This window comes from Mchenga conophoros, linkage group LG7 (genome assembly GCF_057382185.1).
Source record: "Mchenga conophoros isolate Kocher_MC1m ecotype Shallow Benthic linkage group LG7, M_conophoros_male_GT1.1, whole genome shotgun sequence".
Classification (NCBI taxonomy): Eukaryota; Metazoa; Chordata; class Actinopteri; order Cichliformes; family Cichlidae; genus Mchenga; species Mchenga conophoros.
The window spans coordinates 13,725,677-13,751,197 of NC_140532.1; the positions used below are offsets into that span (position 1 = coordinate 13,725,677).

A 25,521-nucleotide genomic window follows, 5' to 3' on the forward strand; every position below is an offset into this window, starting at 1 on the left:
TTAGGAGATAGAGGGCTTTCACAAAGATAAACATGTCTTACACTAATGCGATCCATGGGTTTCGTCAATTTTGCCCTTTGGACATCTTGTAAAAGCATTTGGGGAAGTTGTTCTAAAAAGCTCAAACCATCTTAAAGCAAACATAAAGAAAATTTCCAAAAATGCACAAACAAAATGAGGATGTATCGTTGTTACCAAGTCAAGGATTTCCGTATCATGACAGTTTTATTTTATGTGGTTCTGCAGTAAAACCAGTCTGTCAAACTGCCTGGTGGGAAAAGAGTTTCTGTTGCCTTGTGTCAGATAATTAATCCCCAGAGGCACCAGGACAGCATCTATAGAATTAAATAAGAAGGATGTTGTTCACACTATAATGCATAGGTGTCAAACTCTGGCCCGCGGGCCAAATTTGGCCCGCAGCCTAATTACATTTGGCCCGCGAAGCCATACCAAATTACTATTAGAGCTGGCCTACTGGTATTATACAGCTAATATATATATTGTTTAGTATTAAGCTATGCTTGTTCCAAATTCAGTTTTTCAGCAAAACTTGTTTGAGTCCATAAGAAAAGATTCATTTTTATATCTGGAGGAAGATTTTTTTTTTAAATAAATATTAATGTTAGCCCGCGACTTTGTTCCAGTTTTGAATTTTGGCCCACTGTGTATTTGAGTTTGACACCCCTGCTATAATGTATGACATGGCCAGAACATGGATTTAATGACTTTTTGTTTCATGCAATGCTTTTATACTCATTTGCAATTCTATATTTTTCCTTTTGTCATGGTTCCCCATATGACCATCTAAAGGATCTCTCACTAATATCATACAGAGCCCAGAACAGAGAAGTGCAGTCTGAATCAGCATTATATTTTATCATTTATTTTATATACACACACATATGAACAACCAAGCTTACATATACACACCATGGGCATGAATGTCATGGTAATTTTGGGCTTTTTATTATTTTAAAAATTCCCAGAGTGGAATGATTGTTCACCATTCATCTTCAGTGACTTTAAAAAACAAAAAAACAAGAATTCATTTTGGATTTGACAGGGTCAAAATATAAATGCAGGCTCAAACATATACATGCACTTACTTACATTTTTTAATAATTGGTGCTGAAGGTTCTACAGTGTCTTAGGTCGACAAAGCCAAGGTCTAATAACTCGTCATTAGCGACTGATTACAACTTTTAGTGACTGAGAGGGTGCCAACCAAGAAAGACGCTCCTCCTCCAAAAGCAACACCTTTAAGCTCGACTGATATTTGCAGCTGTCCACATGTGAACAAGCCTTCTGGAAAAAAGTTTTATGGTCAAAGATGTGACAAAGATTGAGACAATAAAGAGGTATGTTTGGAGGAGCACAGGTGTGGCTTTCAAATGGACAAACACTGTAGCAACTGTCAAGCATGGTGGTAGCAGCATGCTCTGGGGCTGTTTTGCTTCCAGCAATACTGGCAGAATATTAAAGGAGGAGGACTACCTCCAAATTCGCCAACTTTTTCTCAAATCAAGAGCTGGACAGGACAACAATCCAAAAACTAAACCTGGTTTTGGAATAGATAAAGCAAGCTTCAGGAATCACCTTCCCCGACCCTAATGAAAATGTGTGGACTATGCTTAAAAGGAAAACAACCAGAGTTAGAAATGATCATGCACCCAATTCTTGTTTTTTTTTTTTTAAGTCATTAAAGGCACATCCTGTATGTCTGATATGATTGATTATGCTCAATAATCGATCCTGGAAAAAGGACACTTCAAAGAACTAATTAAAACCCATAGAAAACCCCAAATTACAACGGCTTTCATGAATCTGATGGGAATACATGACTGAAATTTTAACTTGTTGCACTTTTGTCTCTTTACCTTTGATAATGACAACAATTTCAGTTCCTTTAGCAAATAAACAAAATGTATAATCACACATTTTACAGCTTGGAGTATAAATATGGCCTTTTTAACAGGTATATTATTAGATGTTCATTTAGAGAGGTACTTAGCAAACAGTAATGTGGCATGTTGCAGTTTTCATTATCCTTATATCTATATCTGAATACGTCAGCTAACATTAAACAAAAAGAATAAACAAAGGTAAATTCAGAGGAAAGCCTTTCCAGGAAAAACAAGTCGAGCACATCGTAAACAGGCTCAAACTGTCTGTTCAAGTCAGGAAAAAATGCATAATACAAAACGCACTTTCATGTCATCTCTGAGAGATGCAGCTGTTGCTACCTTATCTTTTATGTTACTTGGGATACCAAATAATGTGTTACTATCTAAACAAAATAAATATACAAAAAAAACAACACAAAACTGTTTAAAATGTACCTCAAAAAACTGATGGTGACAGCTAAAAATTAACGTCTCACACTACCAACTTTTTTGTTTTTAACCTCTGGGATGATCAGGCTCCAGAGGTGATATGATGGGAATTAATGTTGAAAAAGTCAATGCACGTCTTTGAAATGTAAAGCTGCTGTGCCCCAACAGGTTTAACAATACCAAAAGAGGATTTAGAGAGATGCCAGTCATGATGTTCTGGAGACACCCACACATTCTAAGAAGTGAATTTATGAAGTAAAACAGGTGAAAGCAAGTAAATGAGTTCACCATGGGTGTGTTGGACCGTGGCAGTTTGACAAATCCAACAACAAGGCATAGTGTTTGTTTTTCTTTGGCCTTTTGTGTTTGCTTGGATGTACAATATGACGTTCATGCTTCCAAAGATGACTCATCTGGTTTCTGAAGATACTCTTTGACAAGACTGACAATTGTCGATACTTCTGCCATGGCACCTTTACCTATGGAAAAACAAAGAATTATGAGCTATACAAATGTCTTCTGCAGAAAACTATAAATCAGTCAGTGCCTGAAGGAAAATACAAAGAAGACATGTACACGATTGCAATGCAAATGCTCATGCACATTCTTCACATTCATAAATACACTACACTACACTCAAGCTGTTTGCATATAAATCTGAGCCAAACCCCACCGATGAATCAAAAAGACAGCACTATTAGCAACAAAACTCATAGGCACAGCTCCACCATTTTATTTATTCTTTTATAACACTTTATGCAGTACATCTCCAAAATAGATGAATTGATTAGAATTTTGAAGCTTTAACTGTATCCATGTGTACATCTGCACATGTTTGTGCTTCACTGGGTGAATGGGTTAAATGCAGAGGAACTATTTCCCTATGGGGACTAACACGCACACTTTAGTCATTAGATTAATGTACCAAGGTCAACTGTATGAATTGACATAGTATCAATCAATGTCTTAAACTGAGTTATACAATCTAGGTGACACTTCATTACTTTTCCACTACACAGAAAGTGGTTTACAAAGCCAAGACGTAAACATGACATTAAAAAGTCCAGTGTTAGATATCCTTGAAAAACATTGTGAAGGGAAGTTGTTCCCACTGGATCTATTTCTAGCCTTTTGTCTTCTGTCCAACTTTCTTTGCACTTGCTATAAGACTAAGTCATTAAAATTAGTACTTTCAGTTCCTTATATTAGCACTTTCTATGCTTATTTATACTTTCCTGTACTCTTAGTGGATGTTAATAGGAAACTTCTTTTGACTTAGCTGAAAACACAGCTTAATAAACAGCAGCCTAGGGTAACTAGAAGCAGGATAATCAATACTTACCATGGACTATAGTTATTTATACTAGGTTATATTAAAGGTGGACACTGCAGCTGTGGACAGTGTTTTTTCCAGAAATAATTTCTCAGAATAAAGTAGTCGACACACCTGCTACAGATATAGATTTAGCAGATGCAGCAGCCTCACACAGCATGTTAAATATGAACGCTAAGTATCAGCAGTGCTGTCAGCATTGGTATCTAGCCATCCAAGCATTTTAGGAGATAAGCTCCAGTTAGCAAAAAACAACAAATTGTATTAACGGGGAAGAAAAATGAAATGAACGGAAGTTGTGAAGAGTTAAGTAGATAAAATGGTAGCACCTTATACAAAAATAGACCATGCAACACAAGTTTTTGCATTTACAAATCGCACCATAAGTCTTAAAGCACATGAACTACAAGTATGTGATGCCAACTTTAGAACTTGTACGATCTATACATTTCACTTGGTTGCTATTTATGCTATAACAGTGCTATAAAAGCTACTGCTTTAGAGTGCATGGTTGATCACAACAACACACGCAACACAAAAAGTAGCTTCTACCAGAGCCACAGAAAATGGTGTCAAATACGTGTAGCATTTTCCATCAAGGCCTATTCATTTTTATCTTGTGGTGAGTTTGAGTGCTGGGTTATTCTTGAAACTACCTGCATTGTAAGACATGCCATGTCATCCTAGTAAATCTAAACACTGGTAAGATGTTCACATAGTTTGTCCAAGTCTCTTAATACTTTGCTTAGCCACATGACAGAATGAAAAACAAGTCCTTGATACAAAAAAGGGAAGGAGGCAGTTTTAGATGTTCTTGGATAATCCCTTTGTACCACAGTTATCTCTTAAGTACAGTGTCTTTGGAAAGGAACTAAAATATGCCTCTCGTAGGTAACTTACTATGTCAAGTTATGTGACACAGTTTAACAGTGAGCACTGAGCAGGTTGATATGACCTCACACACAGCTGGCTACTGTGCCTGGTAATTAAGAGCAATTCACGAGCCACTTTAATCTAAAATCATCCTTGGGATAAGTCACCTTATCAGAAAAAAAGGAAGCATGTGGCATGTGATTTGGAATAAGGTCTGTTTACCTATAGCAGCTAATAGTCACAGTGTGCTGGTACATAGTGTACTTTTTACAGCCACAGGACACTGAAATCAACACAACTGGTGAAGGAGAATTTGTGTTAAGGAAGAAGGTAGAAAAACTAGCCTTTGAAACTATTTTTTTAAAGGTGAGATTTGACCTCTTGTTTTATCTGCCTGTGATGCTGTGTGTCACCTGGTCTAATCACTGTTACATGCCACTCTCCTTATTCACCTTTGGACCCCTGATGTCATATGATTTACTCACTACTGTCACGTTTCTTGCCTGCGCAGTTCAAGTAGTGTTTGCTCCTGCTATATACTATATATAAAAGGAGGACGTAACCCACATTCATCCTTAAAGAGGCATTTTTTTTTAAACTGCCATCAGGGGGGAATTTCCCCTGACTGCAAAAAGTAGTCCAATCATATAGACGTGCATGAGTTTTTATACTCCAGGTGAAGACACCTGGAGTATAAAAAATATATAATGGCAAATATATGAGCTACAGATACAGTTACGGGTTTACAGTAATAAATAAATAAATAAATAAATAAATAAATAAATAAATAAATAAATAAAGACACAGTCCAAGATGGGTGTAGTAAAATAAGTCACTGGCTCCATGGCATGTGTGAATATTAATCTCCAGCTATTTTAAAGCCATAATAATCATGTCAGTCTTTTTTTAAGGAAATTGTAAGATACTCACTTGAGTAAGGCTCACAAATGTGAGAATATGATGTCTGCTGTTGCATAATTCTAAGTTCTAAGTAAAATATGTAAATTTCAACCCTTTTTCAATTTCCAACGATCTGAGAGTCTGAGTAAATATTAGCAAAGGTTAAATATATTTAGTTCCTCCTCATATTAAAACTCACCTTCATCTCCACACACTAGCTTTTTGGCAACGCAGGGGATTTCCACATATCCAAACTCTTTCAGTCTGGATACCTGCTGGGCTGTAATAGGATGCAGCCACATAGCTGTGTTCATTGCAGGGCAGAAGAGAAGAGGACGACTGGTATCCCAGGCTCTTACCACACACGTCTGAAATGACAAATACACATAAACCTGGAAATCATTTCACAGAAATTCTGCAATAAATGATTATTTGCAAAATCTTTAGTGTTTCATCTTCTTACCAGCAGATTATCACAAATACCACTAGCAATCTTTCCAAGACTGTTGGCATCAAGAGGGGCAATGACAAGTAGATCTGCCCAACGCCTTAGCTCAATGTGTAGCACAGGATCAGATCTCTGTTTCCACAGCTAAATGAGAGACATGCTGTTTGAAATGCATCCAGTTACACAGTCACATCTTCACTTCTGTCTGGAATGCACAAGTTAAACCAGTGTTTTTATGTCTCAGAATTCTCACAAGTAACTCCAGTGTTTTCAAGTTAATAATGGGCAACTCATACCACATTTCATTTTGCTCAGTATGGCACTGTACAGTATTCCTTCACCTATTTTATTTGAAGAGCCCAAGCTGACCTTCATATTGATTATATATGTCATGTTAATTTGTCTTTTCTATATATATATATATATATATATATGTTTTCAGTGTAATAATGGCTACATTAGAATATCATACTCGAGTTAGTTATTACCTCCCATTCATCCTCGTCACTGTAGATTTTGACTGACACCTCAGCAGAATTATAGAAGTGCTTGGCATGCTCTGTAGTGACTACACGTACATCCACCTACAGCATGACAACATAAATGACATAAATGACAGTGACTGCAGAAGAGAGAGAGATAGATAGATAGATAGATAGATAGATAGATAGATAGATAGATAGAGTGCAACAATACACAAAATTCACGGTTCGGTTCGATACTTTGGTGTCACGGTTCGATATTTTTTCGATACAAAAAAATGTTCATGCCTTTTTAATTTGTCATTTATTAAATTTTCACGGCACATTCCGCACCACATCTCTGTGCGTTCATCATTTGTTTGAAGCCAGCTCACCTCCTGCAACTACTTTTCCGAGAATATGCGCTTCTTTTGTGGTTCGGACTCCTTCTGACATTTCTTTGGAGGTGGAGGAACATTACAGTAATTGCTTAAAGGAGCTTGCTTCTTCGACATCTTTAAGAGTTCTAAACAAATGTCTGTCCTCCTCCTTAAAATCTTATGTATGCAAACACGCGTTGCAACTTCTTATCTTGTGCCCATTTTTTATTTTGACAGCGAATGCGCACCTGCGGACCACTTATGTGCAGCCCTGGTTATTTCGCTTGTCATATTGCAGCCACAGAAATTCTTTTGTCCATGAAACCATAAAGCTGCACTTTCTTTTTGCCTTATAGTCTGATTTGTCATAACTTCTCCGTTTTGTGGTAAGCTTTTCTTTGGCTGTCACTTCTTCACCCTGACCTGTCTTATTTGGCTCAGCAGAACTAAAATATTGTGGCGAGCTCAGACAAGAAGGAGACGGAGGTATCGTTTGGTCTTGCTTCCCGTGAGCTAGCCAGGGAGCACAGCCGTTTATTGACATCTGCAGAAGAACACTGCCGCTAGCTAACTGCTCAGCGCGGCAACAGCACAGCAACAACAACAACAACACCACACAGGGCGCCCTCTGACCCCGGAAGGACACACCGTCGCAGCGAGAGGGCGTCACCCGTCACTATGGCAACATGAACAAAACATAACTGTACAAACAGAACCCCGAACAGCCCTGACCCGCTACATAGCCCCCACCTAAGGGGTCAGTCGTCCCCGACGACCCCATTACCCCACACAAAGTCATGCAAATGTCCAGGTGCCTTCTTTTGGCGCACCGGCCGGTCACGACCGGCGGGGTAAAAGTCACTCGGGTCAGAACATGGGGTGCCACCATCATCCCGCTTCTGACACCAATGTGGCGAGCTCAGACAAGGAGGAGACGGAGGTATCGTTTGGTCTTGCTTCCCGTGAGCTAGCCAGGGAGCACAGCCGTTTATTGACATCTGCAGAAGAACACTGCCGCTAGCTAACTGCTCAGCGCGGCAACAGCACAGCAACAACAACAACAACACCACACAGGGCGCCCTCTGACCCCGGAAGGACACACCGTCGCAGCGAGAGGGCGTCACCCGTCACTATGGCAACATGAACAAAACATAACTGTACAAACAGAACCCCGAACAGCCCTGACCCGCTACATAGCCCCCACCTAAGGGGTCAGTCGTCCCCGACGACCCCATTACCCCACACAAAGTCATGCAAATGTCCAGGTGCCTTCTTTTGGCGCACCGGCCGGTCACGGTCACTCGGGTCAGAACATGGGGTGCCACCATCATCCCACTTCTGACACCAATGTGGCGAGCTCAGACAAGGAGGAGACGGAGATATCGTTTGGTCTTGCTTCCCGTGAGCTAGCCAGGGAGCACAGCCGTTTATTGACATCTGCAGAAGAACACTGCCGCTAGCTAACTGCTCAGCGCGGCAACAGCACAGCAACAACAACAACACCACACAGGGCGCCCTCTGACCCCGGAAGGACACACCGTCGCAGCGAGAGGGCGTCACCCGTCACTATGGCAACATAAACAAAACATAACTGTACAAACAGAACCCCGAACAGCCCTGGGGCCCGTTCTTCGTACGTCGCTTACTACATCCAAGATCAAATGACACATCCAAGATCAAATCATCGCGCTAACCGTGAGCTCGCTAATCCGGTTCCCCGAACACACCTGCTGTTGACGATTACTACAGCTGGACGCAGGAATGTGACATCACTGGGTGTCGTAAAAGGGGCTACGCATCGATAGTAGAAACATTGATCGGCAACCCGCTGATTGGTCGGCGAAAATGTCGAAGGGGCGTGCTCGGTATTTTCCGGCAGCAGAGCAAGAACTCATGAGTGAGGGATTACAGGAGTTTCAGAGTTTAATTAAAACGCAAGAGAAAACACTGCAAAGGCTGCAAAAGCAAGGAGAGAGGGCTGGCAGAAAGTTGCTGACAAATCAAACTCGTAGGTAATTTAATAATAATAATAATAATGGATTGGATTTATATAGCGCTTTCCAAGGCACCCAAAGCGCTTTACGATACCACTATTCATTCACTCCCACATTCACACACTGGTGGAGGCAGCTACGGTTGTAGCCAGGCTGCCATATCGCGCCATCGGCCCCTCTGGCCAACACCAGTAGGCGGTAGGGTAGATCTATCATATGACACTATATTGTCCAATATCATATGGCATTATATTATATTATAATATGTTATATTATATCCCCTTTCACATTAGAGCCACAACAGGACCCACAAGAACATGGGAACAAGTAAAAGTGGAATACAGGAGTATTCTACAGAATGGTAATATTTATCTCTTAGATTGCTTTGCGTCTCTTGGCAAGGTAATACTGGCCTGTAATACTCTGTTAGTTTGTTCATAACAGCAACCAAGAAAAGGGCAGAGGAAAAAAAGACAGGTGGTGGTCCTGCACCCCCTCGTCAACAAGTTGGTTAAGTAAATAATACCCTCACGGGAATATCGATATCTCTCTATGAGCACACTGTCGCGCTGAGCTAAAGGATCCTGTCTATCCCGCAATATACGCTGAATTCTGAGGACTCTCCTTATCAATCTTGCACCTTCCGCAATGGGTTGGTCGCGTATACGGACAGGACATGGCTGCGACAGGCTTCCCAAATCCACCTTCGCTTTTATAGCCGTGGTCTCTCATCTTGATTACACGAAGTAATTTACAATTACTACTCTGAAATATGAATTACATCTGTAATAATCACATACATGTAATAGAATGTTAATAGTTCATTTCCCTTTTTTAGGAAATGACCTGTATGTATCTGTGTGACATCAATAAAAGGATCAAGTGCTGCATTATCTTTAGTTACATTGATAATATTTATTTATGGTGAAACAGTGGAAAAATATCGCTGTTGCTTTCGTATAAATGAAGCGGACATACCTGCGTGGCCGCGATCTAATCCTGTTTACATAAAGTAAACCTGCTCCCGAGCAGGTTTACGCTTACGGCTCTGTTGCTATGACAGCAAGTCCCGGATGGGCTTCGGGGAACCGACTGATCCAGGATCACGCGAAATCGTCAACAATCTAATCCGGCTAACCAACTTAGCGAGGTACGAAGAACGGGCCCCTGATCCGCTACAATATATATCCTGCTGCTTTTACACACGCACTCACATAATGCTCAGCGATTCTCTGCACGATCAACCTCTCACATGTTTAAGCTTGCTGCGGGAGATTTCACTTGTCATGTTTGCATAGTAAGCTAACGATTGATAAGACAATGTCAGAGGAATTGGTGCGCAAATTATCATCACTCACCAATCAGTGCTGTCACTCTCTATACACAGTTCGCGCGATTGCAAAGTGAAAGCAAAAAAACAAGCGCAAATTCAAACGCGACTTCAATATGTCACATATTGGCAGTGGCTCACCGATGCCAATGACATAATTACCTGGCTACATTTCCGAAAGAATGCAAAAGCATTGACATAGATTTTTCCTTCCTACAATAGCCCGACGGGCAGGGTAGCCCGTCTGAAAAAAAATCGCTAGCCCCAGGACGTCGGGCTAGCGATTTTGCGAGCCCTGTATCTGATTGAGGAATCACTCATCTTTGGAAAAGAGAGTTTATTACAGAGAAATGGCTCTTTCCAAAATAAAAGCTATACTATCCGCTTCTTCTGGGCTATATTCTCAGCAGCATAAGGAGAATCATGTGCTAACAGCTGTCTAAATGACTCGGCTAAAGTTAGTAGCATGCTTGTTGTTTTTGTCTTTGCACTAGGATGATGTAAATGTGCAGTCATATTCGTTGTGTTCCCACTAGTGCTTTCAGGTTAATCTCGTTGAAATGACCTTAACGCTACAACACGGCAAATCTCCATTAACGAGCTACCGCCGATCGCCCTGTGCATGGGGCTAGACGGCCAACACGTTAACAAGCTAACTGCGCTAACACACTAGTTCCCACCTATGTAATTGAGCATTGCATGGCACATCCAACATACTGTTTTACTTTAGTCCATGACTCGCTTACCTTCAGGGTCATACCTCACATGAAAACCAAAATAATTCCAAACGCCAGATCTGAATGAGAGTGGGGGAGGTCCATGTTGCAAGGAGAGCTTAACTTCTGTCTCGCTAGCTTGCCCTGCGCTCTTCCTTCTGACTATGCTGTCTGTGTTGAGCGCTCAGTGGATCTGCGCTCGACAGTGCAGCCTAGGCGGAGTAGTCGAACGCAGATTCACTGAGCGCTCAACACAGACAGCATCGTCAGAAGGAAAGTTGATAAAATAAATTACAAATGTTGTATTGTTCGATACATATGCGTACCGAACCGAAAGCACTGTATCGAACGGTTCAATATCGATACGAATATCGTTGCACCCCTAATAGATAGATAGATAGATAGATAGATAGATAGATAGATAGATAGATAGATAGATAGATAGATAGATAGATAGATAGATAGATAGATAGATAGATAGATAGATAGATAGATAAGGGGAAAAGGGAGGGAGACACACATCAGTAGTATGAATTTCCTTTTCCACCACATCCCATTTAAAATTGAGATCTGATGACTGTGGATGCCTGAAAGCCACTTGTGTACAATGGATTCACTGTCATGTTCACAAACCAGTTTAACATGATTTGAGCTTTATGGCATGTTATCCTGCAGGAAGCAGCCATCAGAAGATGAGTACTCTGTGGTCATAAATGATAGACATATTTAAATGATGACTTAAATGTACTAAGAGGCCTGGAGTGTGCCAAGACAATATCCCCCACAACATAACACCACCTTCAGCCTGAACAATTGAGACATGGCGGGATGGATCCATGTTTTATGATCTTTATACCAATTTCCCACCCTACCATTTGAACATTTTTCCAAACTTCTTCTGTCCAATTTTGGTGAGTCTGTATGAACTGTAGCCTCATTTTTCAATGTCTAGCTGACAGGCATGGCACAGGGTGGGGTTTTGGCTAAGGTTCGATGAGTTGTGCATTGAGAGATACTCTTCTAGTACCATGGTTGTAACATGAGGATTTTGAATTACTCTCCTCTAACCCTGGACGTCACAAAGGCATTTTCACCCAGAAAGCTACCATTCACTGGACATTTTCTCTTTTTTGGGCTATTCTCTGTAAACCCTAGAGATGATTGAGTGGGAAAATACCAGTAGATCAGCAGTTCCTGAAATACTCAGAACAACCTGTTTGCGGCCCACAAACATGCTACGTTCAAAGTCACTTAAATCACCTTTCATTGCCATTCGGATGTTCAGATGAAGTTAAGCAGGTAATCTTGACCATGTCTACATGCCTAAATGCTTGAGTTGCTGCCATGGGATTGGCTAAATAGATATTTGCATTAAAAAGCAGCTTAATTGGTGTACCTAACCAAGTAGCAAGTGAGTGCAGATAGAGTCTACATAGGTATGAATTTCTGTTTACTCTAAGTTTTTACATTATTATAGAGTATTTTTTTAAACAACTACCACTACCACTAGTATGCTTGAATTAATTCATCAATTGTTTTATAATTAGCAGGGCTTGAGCAGGTGAAGTGTTCATTCTTTCTCAAGTAAATAAATAAGTCATACTAGTTGTTACAGAGAAGATTTTCCTACAACTGACTGTTTAATTTAAAAAAGAATGATGTTTACAAGACATTACTGCTTCCAGTGACATCCGTGATCCCACATCATTTTGTTGGAAATTAAATTGACTGATTGGGGCATTATGTCTCTCTGCTCCATGGGATGTGCATCCATGCATATTCTCGCATGTTAAACTCAAATGAAGCAATTATTCTTAGTTTGACAGGCCAAATATTTCTCTCTACAGGTATTAGCTATTACACATACAATTTAAAACTATTTGCATTGCTATGCAAACGCATAGCTTCATCACCCTGTTTACTACAAAAGTCCTAACACACTTTATTTAGTATATTGCAAAACCTTTCCCACACTAATACCAACACTGTCATATATTATCCCCGTTTAACATTTACGTCTTCAAATGTCGTTTTCTCTATTTTCATGGACGACCGTTGTGGTTTTTAATTAACAGGCAGATATTGCTGGCTCAGATTTGCTCTGTTTATTTAATAACTAGAATATACTGCGTTTGTAGCGATGCTGCCTAACATCCCCATCTTGCGGTAAAGGTGAGCTTATGCGTATTATGCCACTTAGATAAACAATAAATGTATATAGATGCTTGTGCTATTATTTGCTAACTATGTACGGGGAAAATAGAAACATTCATGATATGCAAACATTAACTAATATGAAGCAACTCACCCCGGAGAGTTCAAGAAGCTGGGAGACCAAAAGAGGCAGTTTCAAGGCTGCGACGCTTCCTGTCACTCCAACAAGGACATTAAATGTCCCGGAAGTTTTCAACAAATCAGTTTTTAAACTTGACATATGGTCGTCTTGCTGCCTGTTAGCATACTGCCAAAAGAAAAATTAGACAACCTGTCGCGTTCCTGTGACACTTCCGTAAATATTCACTTAGCCAATCAGGGAAGAGCACGTCTAACGTTTGTGCCTCCTGCACGAGCGCGTCTCAGCACTGATCAGTGGAGAGCGCGCACGTTCGAAGAATATTCTGGGTAATTGCTAAAGTCCTTCCAGGGCAGCTAGCATGAAGCGTGGAGCGTTCATTCATTGTTTGCCCGATTAAAAAAACTGATCAAAAACGCAATAATGGCACTCACACCTCTTGTTTATTGGGCTCAACGCCATGAAGACATTTACCTGCGAGTTGAGCTGACAGATGTTCAGGTGAGAGTACCTCCTGCAGTTGCTTGTCACGGGCAAAACGCTTTAGCATGGTTCTGACTTTTTTTTTCTTTTCTTTTTTAAGCCTTGTGTTTGGGCCTCTGATGGTAAATGGGAAGCAATGCAAATACAGACGAAAGGTTCCTGTAAACGTTATCCTGCTGGATAGCTGTACTATTTGCATACTGTATGAGAACTGAGATCTCTTATCTGATAACTGATCCATACAAAGCTCTCTTTTGAGGTCCTTCGTTCATTATGTAGTACGTCTAAAGCCACACAACCTGTTCGAACCTGTTTTTAAAACCTGTTGATTTTAAGAATATTCGTGTTAACAGTTAATCACATGGGTGAAAAGTCCTAAAAATACCCGTTGGAACTACTCGGAAGGCGGGGTGGGTGGGGGTGGTAGCATTGTTCACGCGGCGCTCGTGGGGTTATGTGTGAGGGACAGGTGTTGTTACACCTGTAGATATCACATCATCCCATACTACATGCTACAGGAGGGCTTCTCAGCACTCGTTTTCTTCTTCTTTTTATAGCACTTAACTCTATTTCTGATCATGTAACAGAAGATTCAGGTTAGAGACTTTTTAACCACTTATTTTACCTGTTAATTAAATATCCTATGTGTTTTGCAATATAGTTTGTCACGGTAATATGTAACATAAGATTAATATCTTTGTTTCGGGTTTCTGTTAACAGGAAGTAAAAAAATTCTTGATCTAGCGAGGAAGTATGCTTATCCTTTGCCTGTGTTTTTGCAGAATATTGACGTCCACGTGGATGAAAATGTCCTTCACTTTTCAGGTGACATGGATTCACGGATTTCATTTGCATTTGGTGATTAAAGACATATTTTTAAAAATATTTTTGTGGCATTTCATTTGTGATATCCTGTTTGTAGCCCAGGGGCATGGTGCAAAAGGACAAAATGAGTACAAGTTCAGCTTGGACTTCCTCTTACCAGTAAAGCCACAGGTATGCTGAGTAATTCTATAATTTATCTTGTGGGATCAGAAATATATCTATAGACAGAATAACTTTAAGATTGCTCTTAAATCTTTTCCTTTCCTTTCTTTGGTTTTCCTGTTTGTGCTCATTGCGTGAACCTGTAGGTCAGCTACAAGTCCACACAGCGGCAGGTGAACATTACAGTGCACAAAATACAGCGAGGTTGGTGGGAAAGGCTGACTCTCCGGGAGCGTAAACCTGTCTTCCTGGCACCGGACTTTGATCGCTGGCTGGACGAGTCAGACGCTGAGATGGAAATCAGAGAAAAGGTAAGAGTACAACTTGGCATTTGACAATTGTTACTAGATGACACTCGCAGATAAAGATTAAAAAATGTCAGTATGACTAAAATAATTGATTAAAGACTGTACTATTTTCATTTTTTAAATACTTTTAAAAGGAGGAGAAAAAGAACAGGCTGAAGGCTTCAAGACAAAAAGAAGAAGGTGGGTGCAGATAATATATTGCACTTGAACATTCTGTTTTATCAGATGGCTTTGAAGGGAAAACTGCTGATACAATTTTCCAATTTCTTTGAAATATTTCAGGGTTCGTCAGCCTGAAAACTGTGTTCTTGATTGTGTACAACCTGGTCCAGTTTCTTGGTTTTTCATGGATCTTTATCAACATGACAGTGCGCCTGTTTATCATTGGCATAGGTGTGAAAATATATTACACAGGAGAAGCTGAAAGTGTCACTTACTTCACAGAAAACTGGTTAAAACATGTCCGTTCAAAACTCTTTTCAGATTCCCTCTATGACACATTTCACACAATTTCGGATGTGATGTTCTTCTGCCAGATCCTGGCATTAGTAGAGGTCCTGAATGCTGCTTTTGGTGTAGTCAAGACAGGTGTTATACCAACTCTTATACAGGTATGGGATGGGTTTTTTTTGTTGTTTTTTTTGCCTGAGTTCAAGTTTCCTAAAGTTACAGATTGAGCACCAATATACATCTTTTGTTTGTGCACTAGGTGGTCGGAAGGAATTTTATCCTCTTCATCATTTTTGGTAGTCTGGAGGAAATGCACCACAAGCCAGTTGTGTTCTTTGTTTTCTATCTGTGGAGTGCTATTGAGATTTTTAGGCAAGTATGCATTTTCCTACTGTCTACAGTAAACAGTCATCTAGTGATATATAGTACAGCTTTAGCCAGTTGTATTTAAATAAAACTAAAATTGGATAAGATTTAGAGCTTTGCAAATGTTTGGAACAGTTACAGTTTTTTGTTAGATTTTATTCACATTTCAGCCTTGAAACAGGCAAGTAGCAGTTGCATCTGAGCTATAATTTTATAAGAATGTGTAACTGTGGATGCAACTTTGTGTAATTTTATTTGGAGCATGACTTTTTTTTTCCTTAACCAACATGCTCATCCTTTTTCAGGTATCCCTTTTACATGCTGGGCTGTTTCAATACAGAGTGGAAAACCCTCACTTGGCTGCGGTATACTGTCTGGATGCCACTGTATCCACTAGGTGTTTTAGCTGAAGGTAGGCTTTTTTTTTTTTAAACAAAATTTGATATAAAAAACATGCAAACATGTTTATAGACTCTATTATATATACTCTTATCTCTCAATCCCACGTAGCTCTTGCAGTGATCCAGTCCATCCCCATCTTTGATGAATCTAAACTCTTCAGCATTCCTCTGACTAAAGTGATTGGCACCTCTGTCAGCTTCTCTTACTTCCTGTACATTTATCTTGTTCTTATGTTTTTGGGTAAGTCCCCACATGAACTGTCTCTCACATGACACATATATTCTAACTTAACCACTGCTGCTCTGATATTAATCTTGGTTCCCCCTCCCCCCCCCACAAAAGGACTTTTTATCAACTTTAGCCACCTTTACAAGCAGAGGAAGAGGCGCTTCCGGACCAAAAAGAGGAAAGCAAATTGAGACTCAACACCAACAGCATTCCTTGAACACCTTTGCTGCCTGCTTATTCCTCGACCTTTGTTTTTAATAATCATCATCCTTATGTCAAATTTATTATCAACTCAATTTTTGACAGCCTGTCCATATAAAAACTAAAATGACTTCCTTTATGGCTATTATTAACACAATAGATGTGCAATGAGTACAGAAATACTGCATCGAGCAAACTTATTGGTGACCAAGTTTGCACACACATACCGGTACATTTCCATAGCACCTGTGTGATAGTACCCCCCCCCCCCCCCCCCCCCCCCCCCCCCCGCTCTTAGTCTTGTTTTTCTCCCACGCAGCGCTATTTTGAGAAGCACTGATAAGAAAACCCTGTTATCATTTCATATTCAGTCACTGCCATATGTATAAAGAAAACAAGTCATCATTCCACATGATAAGCTCTTGGTTATAATTTCACAATTCCAAGCCATTCCACAAAGCTCAGGGACAAATAACCAGACTGCTTAAAAAAAAAAAGTGTCCATTGTGCTCAACAACAACCTTCAAGGAGCAATGTTAAATTGTAACAGGTTTTTTCTGGCTGCTTTTTTATTATTTGCACTTGAATTACGAATGCCAACATTAATAGCTGTTTACTCTGTTCTGTAAATGTGGCAGTTATTTGACAATGAATAAAAACCTAATTTTAATGTGGTTATTGTGTCAAAAGATTCCTACAAAGGAACATTTATAAAAACAAAACAACACTGAATCCCAAAGATGACTTCGTAAAATAATCCCGTGAACGTCTTTACAGGGTGTATGCAACACTGCAGCACATTGGTCCACGCAGGCGGAGCCTATGATATTTTGAGTTCATTCATACAAATTCGGATGCGGCTCAACTTGAGAAATCCGTGTGCATGGGAACAATGTTGTGATCAAAAGCAGCATACTGGGAGTCACCAGTGCTGGCCAATTTAAGCTGCTGTGCAGCGTGGGAGAGCTGGAAAGCAGCATCAGGATGTGCCGAGTCTGGCAGCATGGTGCACTCTCTCTCCAGCAGATCGGCAACTCCCTTCAGGAGCTCCCAGAAACCAAAAGCCAAAGCAGCCTTACGTAGACGGTTCAGCTCCTGTCAGAATCAAAATGAAAATATAACATTTCATTTTTGGAAAAAAACAAACATAGCTTTAAAAATTATAGTTTAGAGCCACTCCAGCTAATCTTACCTTATAGAAGGTCTGAGTTTTATCTGGCAGTTTCCTGGCATTCCTCAGGATCTTCTGGACATCAGTCTGTACAATGACAGCATAAAAAACGAGTCAATGAATCAAAAGGCCCCTTAAATGTTTTGACCAATGAAATGTTTTTATATTAGTTTTAGTGATTACGGCTTGAAAACCTGAAATCCAGTATCTCAATTAGTAGAATATTTATTAGTTGATCTGTATTGGAAATTGTTGGTTCACCGTTTTGTTAAGTACAGAGTTAACAGCCATCTACAAGATGATTTTAGAGTACTCTATGCGCAGATCTTCTGATAAGCTTCAGTGAGATGCAGATTTCCCTTTTTCAGCAGGAGTAAGCACACATTGCTAAATCTATGAGCAAATGGTTTGCTGACAATGTTATTACTGTGCATGACTATAGCCAACTAATCTGATCTAAATGCCAAAGAGAATCTGTGAGATAATGTCAGGAAGATGAGAAACACAGACAAGCTGCACTATCGGCCATCTATCTATCAAAGCAACCTGGGCTTCAGTGCAGATCATCTCCATGCCACGCCGCCTTGATAAATAATAAAAGCACTCAAACTAAGTGCTGAGTGTTTACATGAACTTTACAGTAGGTGGACATTTCTTTATTGTCAATCTTTTTTTGATTAAACTTAGGAAGCATTTTAATAATCTGAGACACTGGATTTCCGTTTTTAAATGAGCTATAAACCACAAGCCTCAAGATTTATATCAAATAGTAAATATTTCGTCATATTTTTAGGAAATATTTCACTTCGTGTGTAATGATTATTGAATAAACTACAAAAACGAAAAACCTTTTGATGACATTTTCCTTTGTTTTTTTAAGATTCACTAATATAAGATTACATAGTTGGTCATGTAAAGATTACTCTGAATGACAGACTTGGACTGACCTGAAGAATCAATATTTGTTTGATGGCGACAATATTGACAAAATCAAATACCAGAAATTCCTGGAGTAATTATTAATCACAGGAACAAGAATTTCAATAAATATTAACCAAGCTCTGCTGAAGAGAGTTCAAACAAAGTAGAGACTTGCTGAGCCCACTGTAGAGGCAGTGAACAGAGCAGCCTCTGAGAAGCCAAGTAACTCATTAGTCAATTGCAAGAAATTAATCTGAAGCTATTTTGACAATTTCGCAAATAAGCCTTTTTTTCTTCTTCTTACACAGAAATGTCAGAAATTAATCGCTTTCTGGGTTTTTTTAAAAACAGAAAGCAGTTCATTAAAAGAATATAATTAGATAAATTTATCACTGACAGAAATGTATGAAATGTTTGTCTTTTCTCCAAACTTTCAAGAGAAAAATACTCTCACGCAGTAATTTTACTTCACCTGTAGTCCACTGGCCTTAATCCACACGGTCACATTCTGGGCATAGCTACGTTTCACCTGTGGTTGTACAGGAAATGGACTTTTACTGTCATCCTCTCCGTAGGGATTATCAGCCGCTTCTGTGACATGAGAAAGGTCACGGGACAACATAGTGAGGTCAGTCAATACACTGCATCATGAGACATGTGAGAAACCCAGGTGAAGTATTAACTACTTGATCGTGTCCACAGTCTGTTGTTCTTTAGGAATACTTGTGCATGGGTCATTGTGTCACATGTTAAATAAAACACAGAGTTTCAGAATATCCCTAAAATGGTTTCCGGATTAATTTAAGCCACTGGGGGAAAAAAGAAAAAAAAATTTAAAGACAGTGCACTTAGAAACCCCATATAATCTTTTGTAAACACAGAACTCTTCATATTTGCTCATTTGACCCTCATCTGCAATGAAACTTGGCATGGTGGAGAGATTAAAAAAACAAAAAGTCACCTGAGATTGGTCCCAAATGTGATATCTTGCCCAGCCAGGGCAGAGGCTCCGGACCGGGATCAAAAAGAGACATCATCAAGTTTGATTTCTTCTTGCTGTCTGCCTGGGAGTACAACATGCCGTACCACTCCGGCCTGAGGGGCAAAAAAGCAAACTACATATACAATTTGTTTGCATAATATAGCAGTCTTTATGGTGCAGGTTAATATAAAAGAGTTTATATAACAGCTCTGCTGCATCTCACCCCAGCTGGACCAGCGCCACCATGCCTTCAACCTTCAGACTTCCATGTAAAAGTACACAAAAATTGGGACTTTTGCCTGCCATCTGACTGGCAGAAGGTTCCTCCTCAAGCTCATCTGTGGTTCCCGTACCAACTTCATCCACATCTAAAACCAAGTACACATAATAAACTAAATCATAAATATTTGCTATTCTTTATTAATCAGAAAAAAATACTTGTTTTCATTTCTGCTGTTAGACTGTGTTAGACAATTTTACTTACGTTTTTCTCATCTCTTCTATTAATGTTAGTTTTAATCTTTTACATTACAGAATGAGAGCAATTTTTTAAAGAAGTACTGAAATAAATTAGTGTGCATGACAAATAAAGGAAGCTCGAACCTCAAGGGATTTCCCAGCAGCTTTGCTCTTCCTTCCTATTTTGTTGGTTTCTTATAGTCTGAGGCATTTCCTGATTCGTTCGTTATCAACCTTATTTACTAAAATTGATTTGTTCTGCAACAGCAAACTCTAAAGTTCTTTTTTCTTTCTTTCTTAAGTGAGTTAACATAAAGCTGCTTGAACATTTGGGTGTTTACATCTAAATACGAGGAGATGTGCACAAGCTGCAAAGCTAATATGTCACCAATCCGCATTTCTCTATAACTGGAACATAGCAAAAGTATTAAAACCAACCTTTGTTTACAGCAATAGGTAATACCAAGTGTCTGGATATGACAGGAGGACTTGCAATGTCAGCAATTTCAATGAAACCCACAATCTCCAAATCTGAAAGGCATACAAGAGAAAGATTTGTTTAAAAAAAATGAAGAATTTAAAGAGGATACGAAACACTAAACATATAAAGGCCAGTTTACATCGTGGAGGTCTGCTCTCAAAAACTGACATAGATGTAACACTGTCTGTGAAAGAAGTGCTTAAAGTTTACTTAAATAAGAACAGTGTAGAGGACAGACTGTTTGAATCACCAGACCGACAGAATGAAGTCAGAAACTGATTTTTCCTCCTCTAACCAGCTGTACTGTGCGGCACAATCAGCTCATGCAATCAGCTAAGTTTCTTAGCCCAGCACAAAAATGATCCCCTTAAATGGATTTTCAGTTTTAGTGTCTTTATTTTCCTTAGAGTTATTGATTCTCTCACTAGTTAGCTAACGTAAAATAATGTAAGTCTACTAGCTGCCACCAGCCAACCACATGTTGTCATGGTCCGTACTGACAGAATAAAACTTCAGCACTTATTTCTTAAATCCTGCTTCACAGTTACATCTATGTCAGTTTTTTAAAGTAGGGTTCCATGATGTAAATTAGCTTTTATGCATGTAATGTTTCATGACCTCCTTAAATTAAACTAATCATAAAATCTGAAGCCAGTACCTGTACTAACAGTCCGGGGCATAGGCTCCACCTCTTCATCCATCACGACAGGCTCAGGTCGAGGGAAGACCTGAACATCTGAGGATAGATTCCCACAGTGCAAAACCGCGTGGAAGGGAGAGTATACAAGATCGATCAGCTTCCTGGGGACATGCAGATATAGAATATGACCAAAGATGCCCTTACTAAACATATGAAAGAGGTTAAAATGTTTTTTGTGAATAATCTAAACAGTTACAGTAGTACCCAAACATGGTCTGTACACTCTTCATGCAAAGCGGTCCCTCCATAGTAAAGATTTGCCCATCCCCTCCACTAAGGCAAAGTAATTCCTCCAGGTTGTCCATGGCATCAGTCATCTGTAACTGAAATTACACAAGACAGTGGGTCTAATTTTTCAAAGCTGGGCTATTTAGCTAGATTAAGTTAAACTTTTACATATTTGCAATTTAATGGCAATTTCCACATTCTCAATTAGACTGATCATGCTTCCTGAAAGGTACTGACAGATGGAATAAATATAGATCTAGGGCTGAGACTGTGGTATGGGGAAGACTGGTGGTTGCTCCTGGGCCTCGCAGATTCCCATGTATGAAAATGAGAACTAAGAACCTGAGTGAAGGAAGTAGCCATACAATAGTCATATGACAGGGAGTGAATGAGGTGTGGTCCCCCTCCTAAAAAAATCTCCATGAGAAACTTCCCGGGCACTTGGGATACAATAGCACAAAAACTTTAACTGATAAGTGCTGTGAGGTTATCTATAGCAAATTTTTGTCTGTCGATTCTGAAATGCTGACAGAGAAATCATCTTAAACCTTTAATCAAAGGTCACCTCATCTACAAATTTCATGACGATAAACATTTCACTCACATGTACTGTACCAGTGTACCTGCACATGTGATGTGACAATAAAAGTGATTTGATGAATACCTGATATTTAATAACATGCAGGGTTTTCCCCGACTCAAAGTTGGTAACTATTTATAACCATGATTAGTGTGCATATAGTCAACACAAAAAGACTGTGCTATTTCACTTATACTTATAAGTTTATACATTTTATGTTATTTTTTTGCTATTTGAAAAATAAAATGTATTCAAATTTATTTTTTAAATAACAGCTTTGTGAAGTGACAGCCTCTTTGTTGGAAGCCAAAATGTTTTATGTGCTGGAAAACTATAGTTTGAGTCTGTGAAGGTAGAAAGCAACTGTCATACTGCTGTCATCCTAAAATGTTCACAGAAATGTGTGATTTACAGGTGTCTAACACAGGCAATATGACCCTGAATTGTGTTTTTGATAGCTGCTTCTGGTATCATGTGACTGTAAGGATGGCTCAATACCTCCTCTGCATTGGCAATACACATGATGAACAGTTTGGTAGGAAAAGGGAAAGGAAGAGGAAATTTCTTGTCATCCCCACGTTGTTTCAGTGTTTGGAGGGAGTGGCGTAAAGACCCCTTCCCAATACCAAGGGATCCATCAGTAACCAGCACCACCTACAGGACATATGGAAGAAGTACATAAACATAACTCAGTATATGAACATATGGTTCAGATCACTGCAGGAAAGCTATTCGACCAATAATAAGCAATAAATAAATCCAATAAATACAGAGGTGTGGCGATACTGAATAAAGTGTTAGCCAAATACCTGACAGGGGCAGGCACTACCCCACTCCTGCTGTACTACATTACTAACTCCATTTAGAGCTGCTTCAACACAGGTTTTGTCATAGTCTTCCAGGTTGCTCAGAGCCTCCTGTGCAGGAAAAAAAACATACGGTAATCCCAAAATCAGACCGCTTTTCAAGGAAACAAAATATACTTTGACTTTTCAGACAGATATGTCACATGAGCACACTTTACCTGCAATGCATTGTAGTCTCTGGTGAAAGGTACCAGGAGTTCCCACAGGGAAGAAAAGGCCATCAGCGACGTGAACTCCAAGCGGTAGTTTGAGGCCATGTGTTCAAACAACATATTGAGTCCGTGGACAGCCAGGTTCTTCCTCTGAAACTCTTCGATGCCATCCAATGACACTGGTCGTGTCATGGACAGAGACACGTCCATTAACACCACAGTAGGCATGCTCACCGCTTACAGATCCCAAATATGAAAACAGAAGTCCGCTGCAATGCTCCCACTGACGGTTTCCACTGCGTTGTCGTCGCTGAGGCGTATTTAGCTAGAACAACCAAATACACAGGCGCCGTCAGTAAAGATAAAGAAGAAGGGACATATGGTAACATCCGAACTGTTAGCTAATGTTGGCTAGTTTTTCGGCTAATTTACATTAGCATTATGTAACGCTACGGCAAACGAATGAAATGTTCCAGCTGCCATTTAACCAAAATTACATTATAACTATCCAAAACCTAAGATACAAAGTAAAGAAGCGGTATCAGGAAAAAAAATTACTAAAACCTACGCGCCTTTCAGTTTTTACGCTAACTAAACAATGGTTATGGTGTACTGTGCACCAGCACTTCCGTCCGGGCTGACATTAGTGTACACATCAGCGGATAGTTCCCGGGAGATAAAAAAACAAAACAAAACCCATAACAACAACAATAATAGTAATAATAATGATAATGATGATAATAATAATGATCTGGCTGCAGACATAACTTTTTATCATCTAGAGATGATAAAAAGTCTTTGTGCAAAACAAGTCTTTTGGCGACTTGTTTTGCACAAAAGACGGGCCGATAAGCAACGCCCACTTTAAAGCCCTGACCAGTAAAGATTTGGTGGACGCGTTTCAAGGTATCTACCCACATTTTCAAAATACATTTTCACAGTTTAAATATTTTTAAATGTATTTTAGGCTTTCTGGAATCTGCTTTGATGATTAGTTTAAGATGAGACGCTACACATAATCCTATTAGTCGGACCTAAAGTAGGTTATAATGTTTACGGTGAAGACTTTTCCAGCGTCATATCCTATAACTTGAACATTCCTTAGATGTCTGCCACTATGATTAAAAATTATAATATTTGTTTTGATTATCTGAATAGAACAGAACCTCTGAAAATATCCTTATCTGGTGCTGTATTTGAGTTGTAATTGCAAAACAGTTCCTAAACTTTTTGAAGAACCTTTTTTTTAGGTTTTGAAGTGGAAGTGGGAAGTTGGGACTTTTTTTGATTGATTTTTCAAAAATGAATTGTACAAGAGGAAAACGACTGCGGCTGAAAAAGCTTCTTTTTTTTTTCCTCTTTGGGACTCTCCTCTGTTCCCTCTGTCAGCTGACTGTCAGTGCCAGACCAGGTTTGCCTCAGAACGGAGAGGATTTCAGGGGGAAATTAACAAAGATACTTGAGGTGGAATCTCTCACTGCAAAGCATGATTATGATCCCCAAGATCAGACGCATGTGGTAGATGATGTGGAAACAACCTCAGATTCCAACATACCCACCACTACTGAGTCTCTATTACTGCAAGTCACAAAAGGGTTTATCTCTGCAGCCTCTAAGCTTCCAAAAGAAATATCTACAGCAGCTCCAGCTCCTCCTGCACCGACCATCCTTCATGCTCATTATCCTCTAGATATCTTTTGGCTGGGTGATCCTTCACCTCATTGGGATCATTTACATGTTTGTGCTGCTGGCGATCTTGTGTGATAAATTCTTTGTTCCTGCTCTCAGGGTAATCAGGGACAAGTTAGCCATCTCCTATGATGTGGTAGGAGCCACCTTCATGGCTGCTGGAATATCCACCCCAAAAGCTTTTGGGTTTCTTAATAGGAGTCTTCATCACCCATGACAACTTTTGGCACAGTTGCGGGCTCAGCAGTTTTCAGTGTTTCTTTTGTGAATGGATTGTGTGCTTTGTTTTCTCAGCAAGTTCTCCACCTGTCCTGGTGGCCTCTATTAAGAAATATGTCATTCTACATATTTGACCTCATCGTACTGATCATCTTCTTCCTGGACAATGTCATAATGTGGTGGGAGAGCATGATGCTGGTGGCTTGTTAAACTCTCTATGTCATTTTCATGAAGTTTAACGTGCATATAGAGCACAAACTCAAGACCAAACTCCACAAACACAAGAGCATTTTTAAAGCTATTGCTGCAGAGGAACCTGACAAGGTAAGCTCTCCTTTTCAGAGGTCTTATGTTGAATCAGACAAGAATTGAATCTACTGTTTGGTATTTATGTAATTTTCAAGAGCCTAAAATCTGTATTATCTTGTTTAAAACCCATTAATTTAATGATTTCAACCGTGCCCACAACAATCCTTAACTGACAATATCATCATAAATGTAGTTTCACACATAAACCTCATTTATTGGTCACTGTTAATTGGTTTGTAATGACTGCTTTGATTTAAAAAACCATTTAACCCCAGATG

General features: G+C 39.6%; 3 protein-coding genes across 5 annotated transcripts; 1 reads left to right on the forward strand and 2 right to left on the reverse strand.

Annotated features, from left to right (window-relative positions):
- Positions 1-855: 855 nt before the first annotated feature.
- ppcdc (phosphopantothenoylcysteine decarboxylase) lies at positions 856-13,271 on the reverse strand. Its single transcript, XM_085282241.1, has 5 exons — positions 13,077-13,271; positions 6,376-6,471; positions 5,903-6,031; positions 5,639-5,807; positions 856-2,812 (listed from the first exon to the last, which is right to left on the reverse strand). Exons 1-5 carry the CDS (start codon positions 13,200-13,202, stop codon positions 2,724-2,726), a joined length of 609 nt encoding a protein of 202 aa, XP_085138367.1. The 5' UTR covers positions 13,203-13,271; the 3' UTR covers positions 856-2,723.
- Positions 13,272-13,355: 84 nt separating this feature from the next.
- hacd3 (3-hydroxyacyl-CoA dehydratase 3) lies at positions 13,356-16,617 on the forward strand. The gene is made up of 11 exons (XM_085282242.1): positions 13,356-13,562; positions 14,327-14,369; positions 14,467-14,540; positions 14,678-14,842; positions 14,974-15,019; positions 15,122-15,232; positions 15,323-15,450; positions 15,549-15,661; positions 15,961-16,067; positions 16,166-16,297; positions 16,400-16,617. The coding sequence occupies exons 1-11, from the start codon at positions 13,485-13,487 to the stop codon at positions 16,474-16,476; spliced, it is 1,074 nt and encodes a 357-aa protein (XP_085138368.1). The 5' UTR covers positions 13,356-13,484; the 3' UTR covers positions 16,477-16,617.
- Positions 16,618-16,891: 274 nt separating this feature from the next.
- ints14 (integrator complex subunit 14) lies at positions 16,892-23,764 on the reverse strand. Of its 3 annotated transcripts, none has more exons than XM_085282250.1 (12): positions 23,599-23,764; positions 23,033-23,351; positions 22,818-22,925; positions 22,507-22,662; positions 21,405-21,523; positions 21,159-21,301; positions 20,458-20,550; positions 19,784-19,928; positions 19,540-19,673; positions 19,051-19,169; positions 17,679-17,744; positions 16,892-17,581 (listed from the first exon to the last, which is right to left on the reverse strand). In XM_085282250.1, exons 2-12 carry the CDS (start codon positions 23,252-23,254, stop codon positions 17,348-17,350), a joined length of 1,539 nt encoding a protein of 512 aa, XP_085138376.1. In that variant the 5' UTR covers positions 23,255-23,351; positions 23,599-23,764; the 3' UTR covers positions 16,892-17,347. The 3 variants fall into 3 exon arrangements, with proteins under 3 accessions (XP_085138376.1, XP_085138375.1, XP_085138374.1); XM_085282249.1 differs by having other exon boundaries at positions 23,595-23,764; XM_085282248.1 differs by having other exon boundaries at positions 23,033-23,764.
- Positions 23,765-25,521: the final 1,757 nt, after the last annotated feature.

Coding starts and splice junctions, on each gene's coding strand:
- ints14 (XM_085282250.1), bottom strand. CDS start 23,254: ATGCCTACTGTGGTGTTAATGGACGTGTCTCTGTCCATGACACGACCA. Junction 20,551..21,158: donor GCCCCGGACTGTTAGTACAG/GTACTGGCTTCA, acceptor TATGCCTTTCAG/ATTTGGAGATTGTGGGTTTC. Junction 19,170..19,539: donor ACATTTGGGACCAATCTCAG/GTGACTTTTTGT, acceptor CTCATGTCACAG/AAGCGGCTGATAATCCCTAC.
- hacd3 (XM_085282242.1), top strand. CDS start 13,485: ATGGCACTCACACCTCTTGTTTATTGGGCTCAACGCCATGAAGACATT. Junction 14,843..14,973: donor AGATGGAAATCAGAGAAAAG/GTAAGAGTACAA, acceptor TACTTTTAAAAG/GAGGAGAAAAAGAACAGGCT. Junction 16,298..16,399: donor TCTTGTTCTTATGTTTTTGG/GTAAGTCCCCAC, acceptor CCCCCACAAAAG/GACTTTTTATCAACTTTAGC.
- ppcdc (XM_085282241.1), bottom strand. CDS start 13,202: ATGTCAAGTTTAAAAACTGATTTGTTGAAAACTTCCGGGACATTTAAT. Junction 6,472..13,076: donor AGCTTCTTGAACTCTCCGGG/GTGAGTTGCTTC, acceptor GTCATGCTGTAG/GTGGATGTACGTGTAGTCAC. Junction 2,813..5,638: donor GCTAGTGTGTGGAGATGAAG/GTGAGTTTTAAT, acceptor GTTTTTCCATAG/GTAAAGGTGCCATGGCAGAA.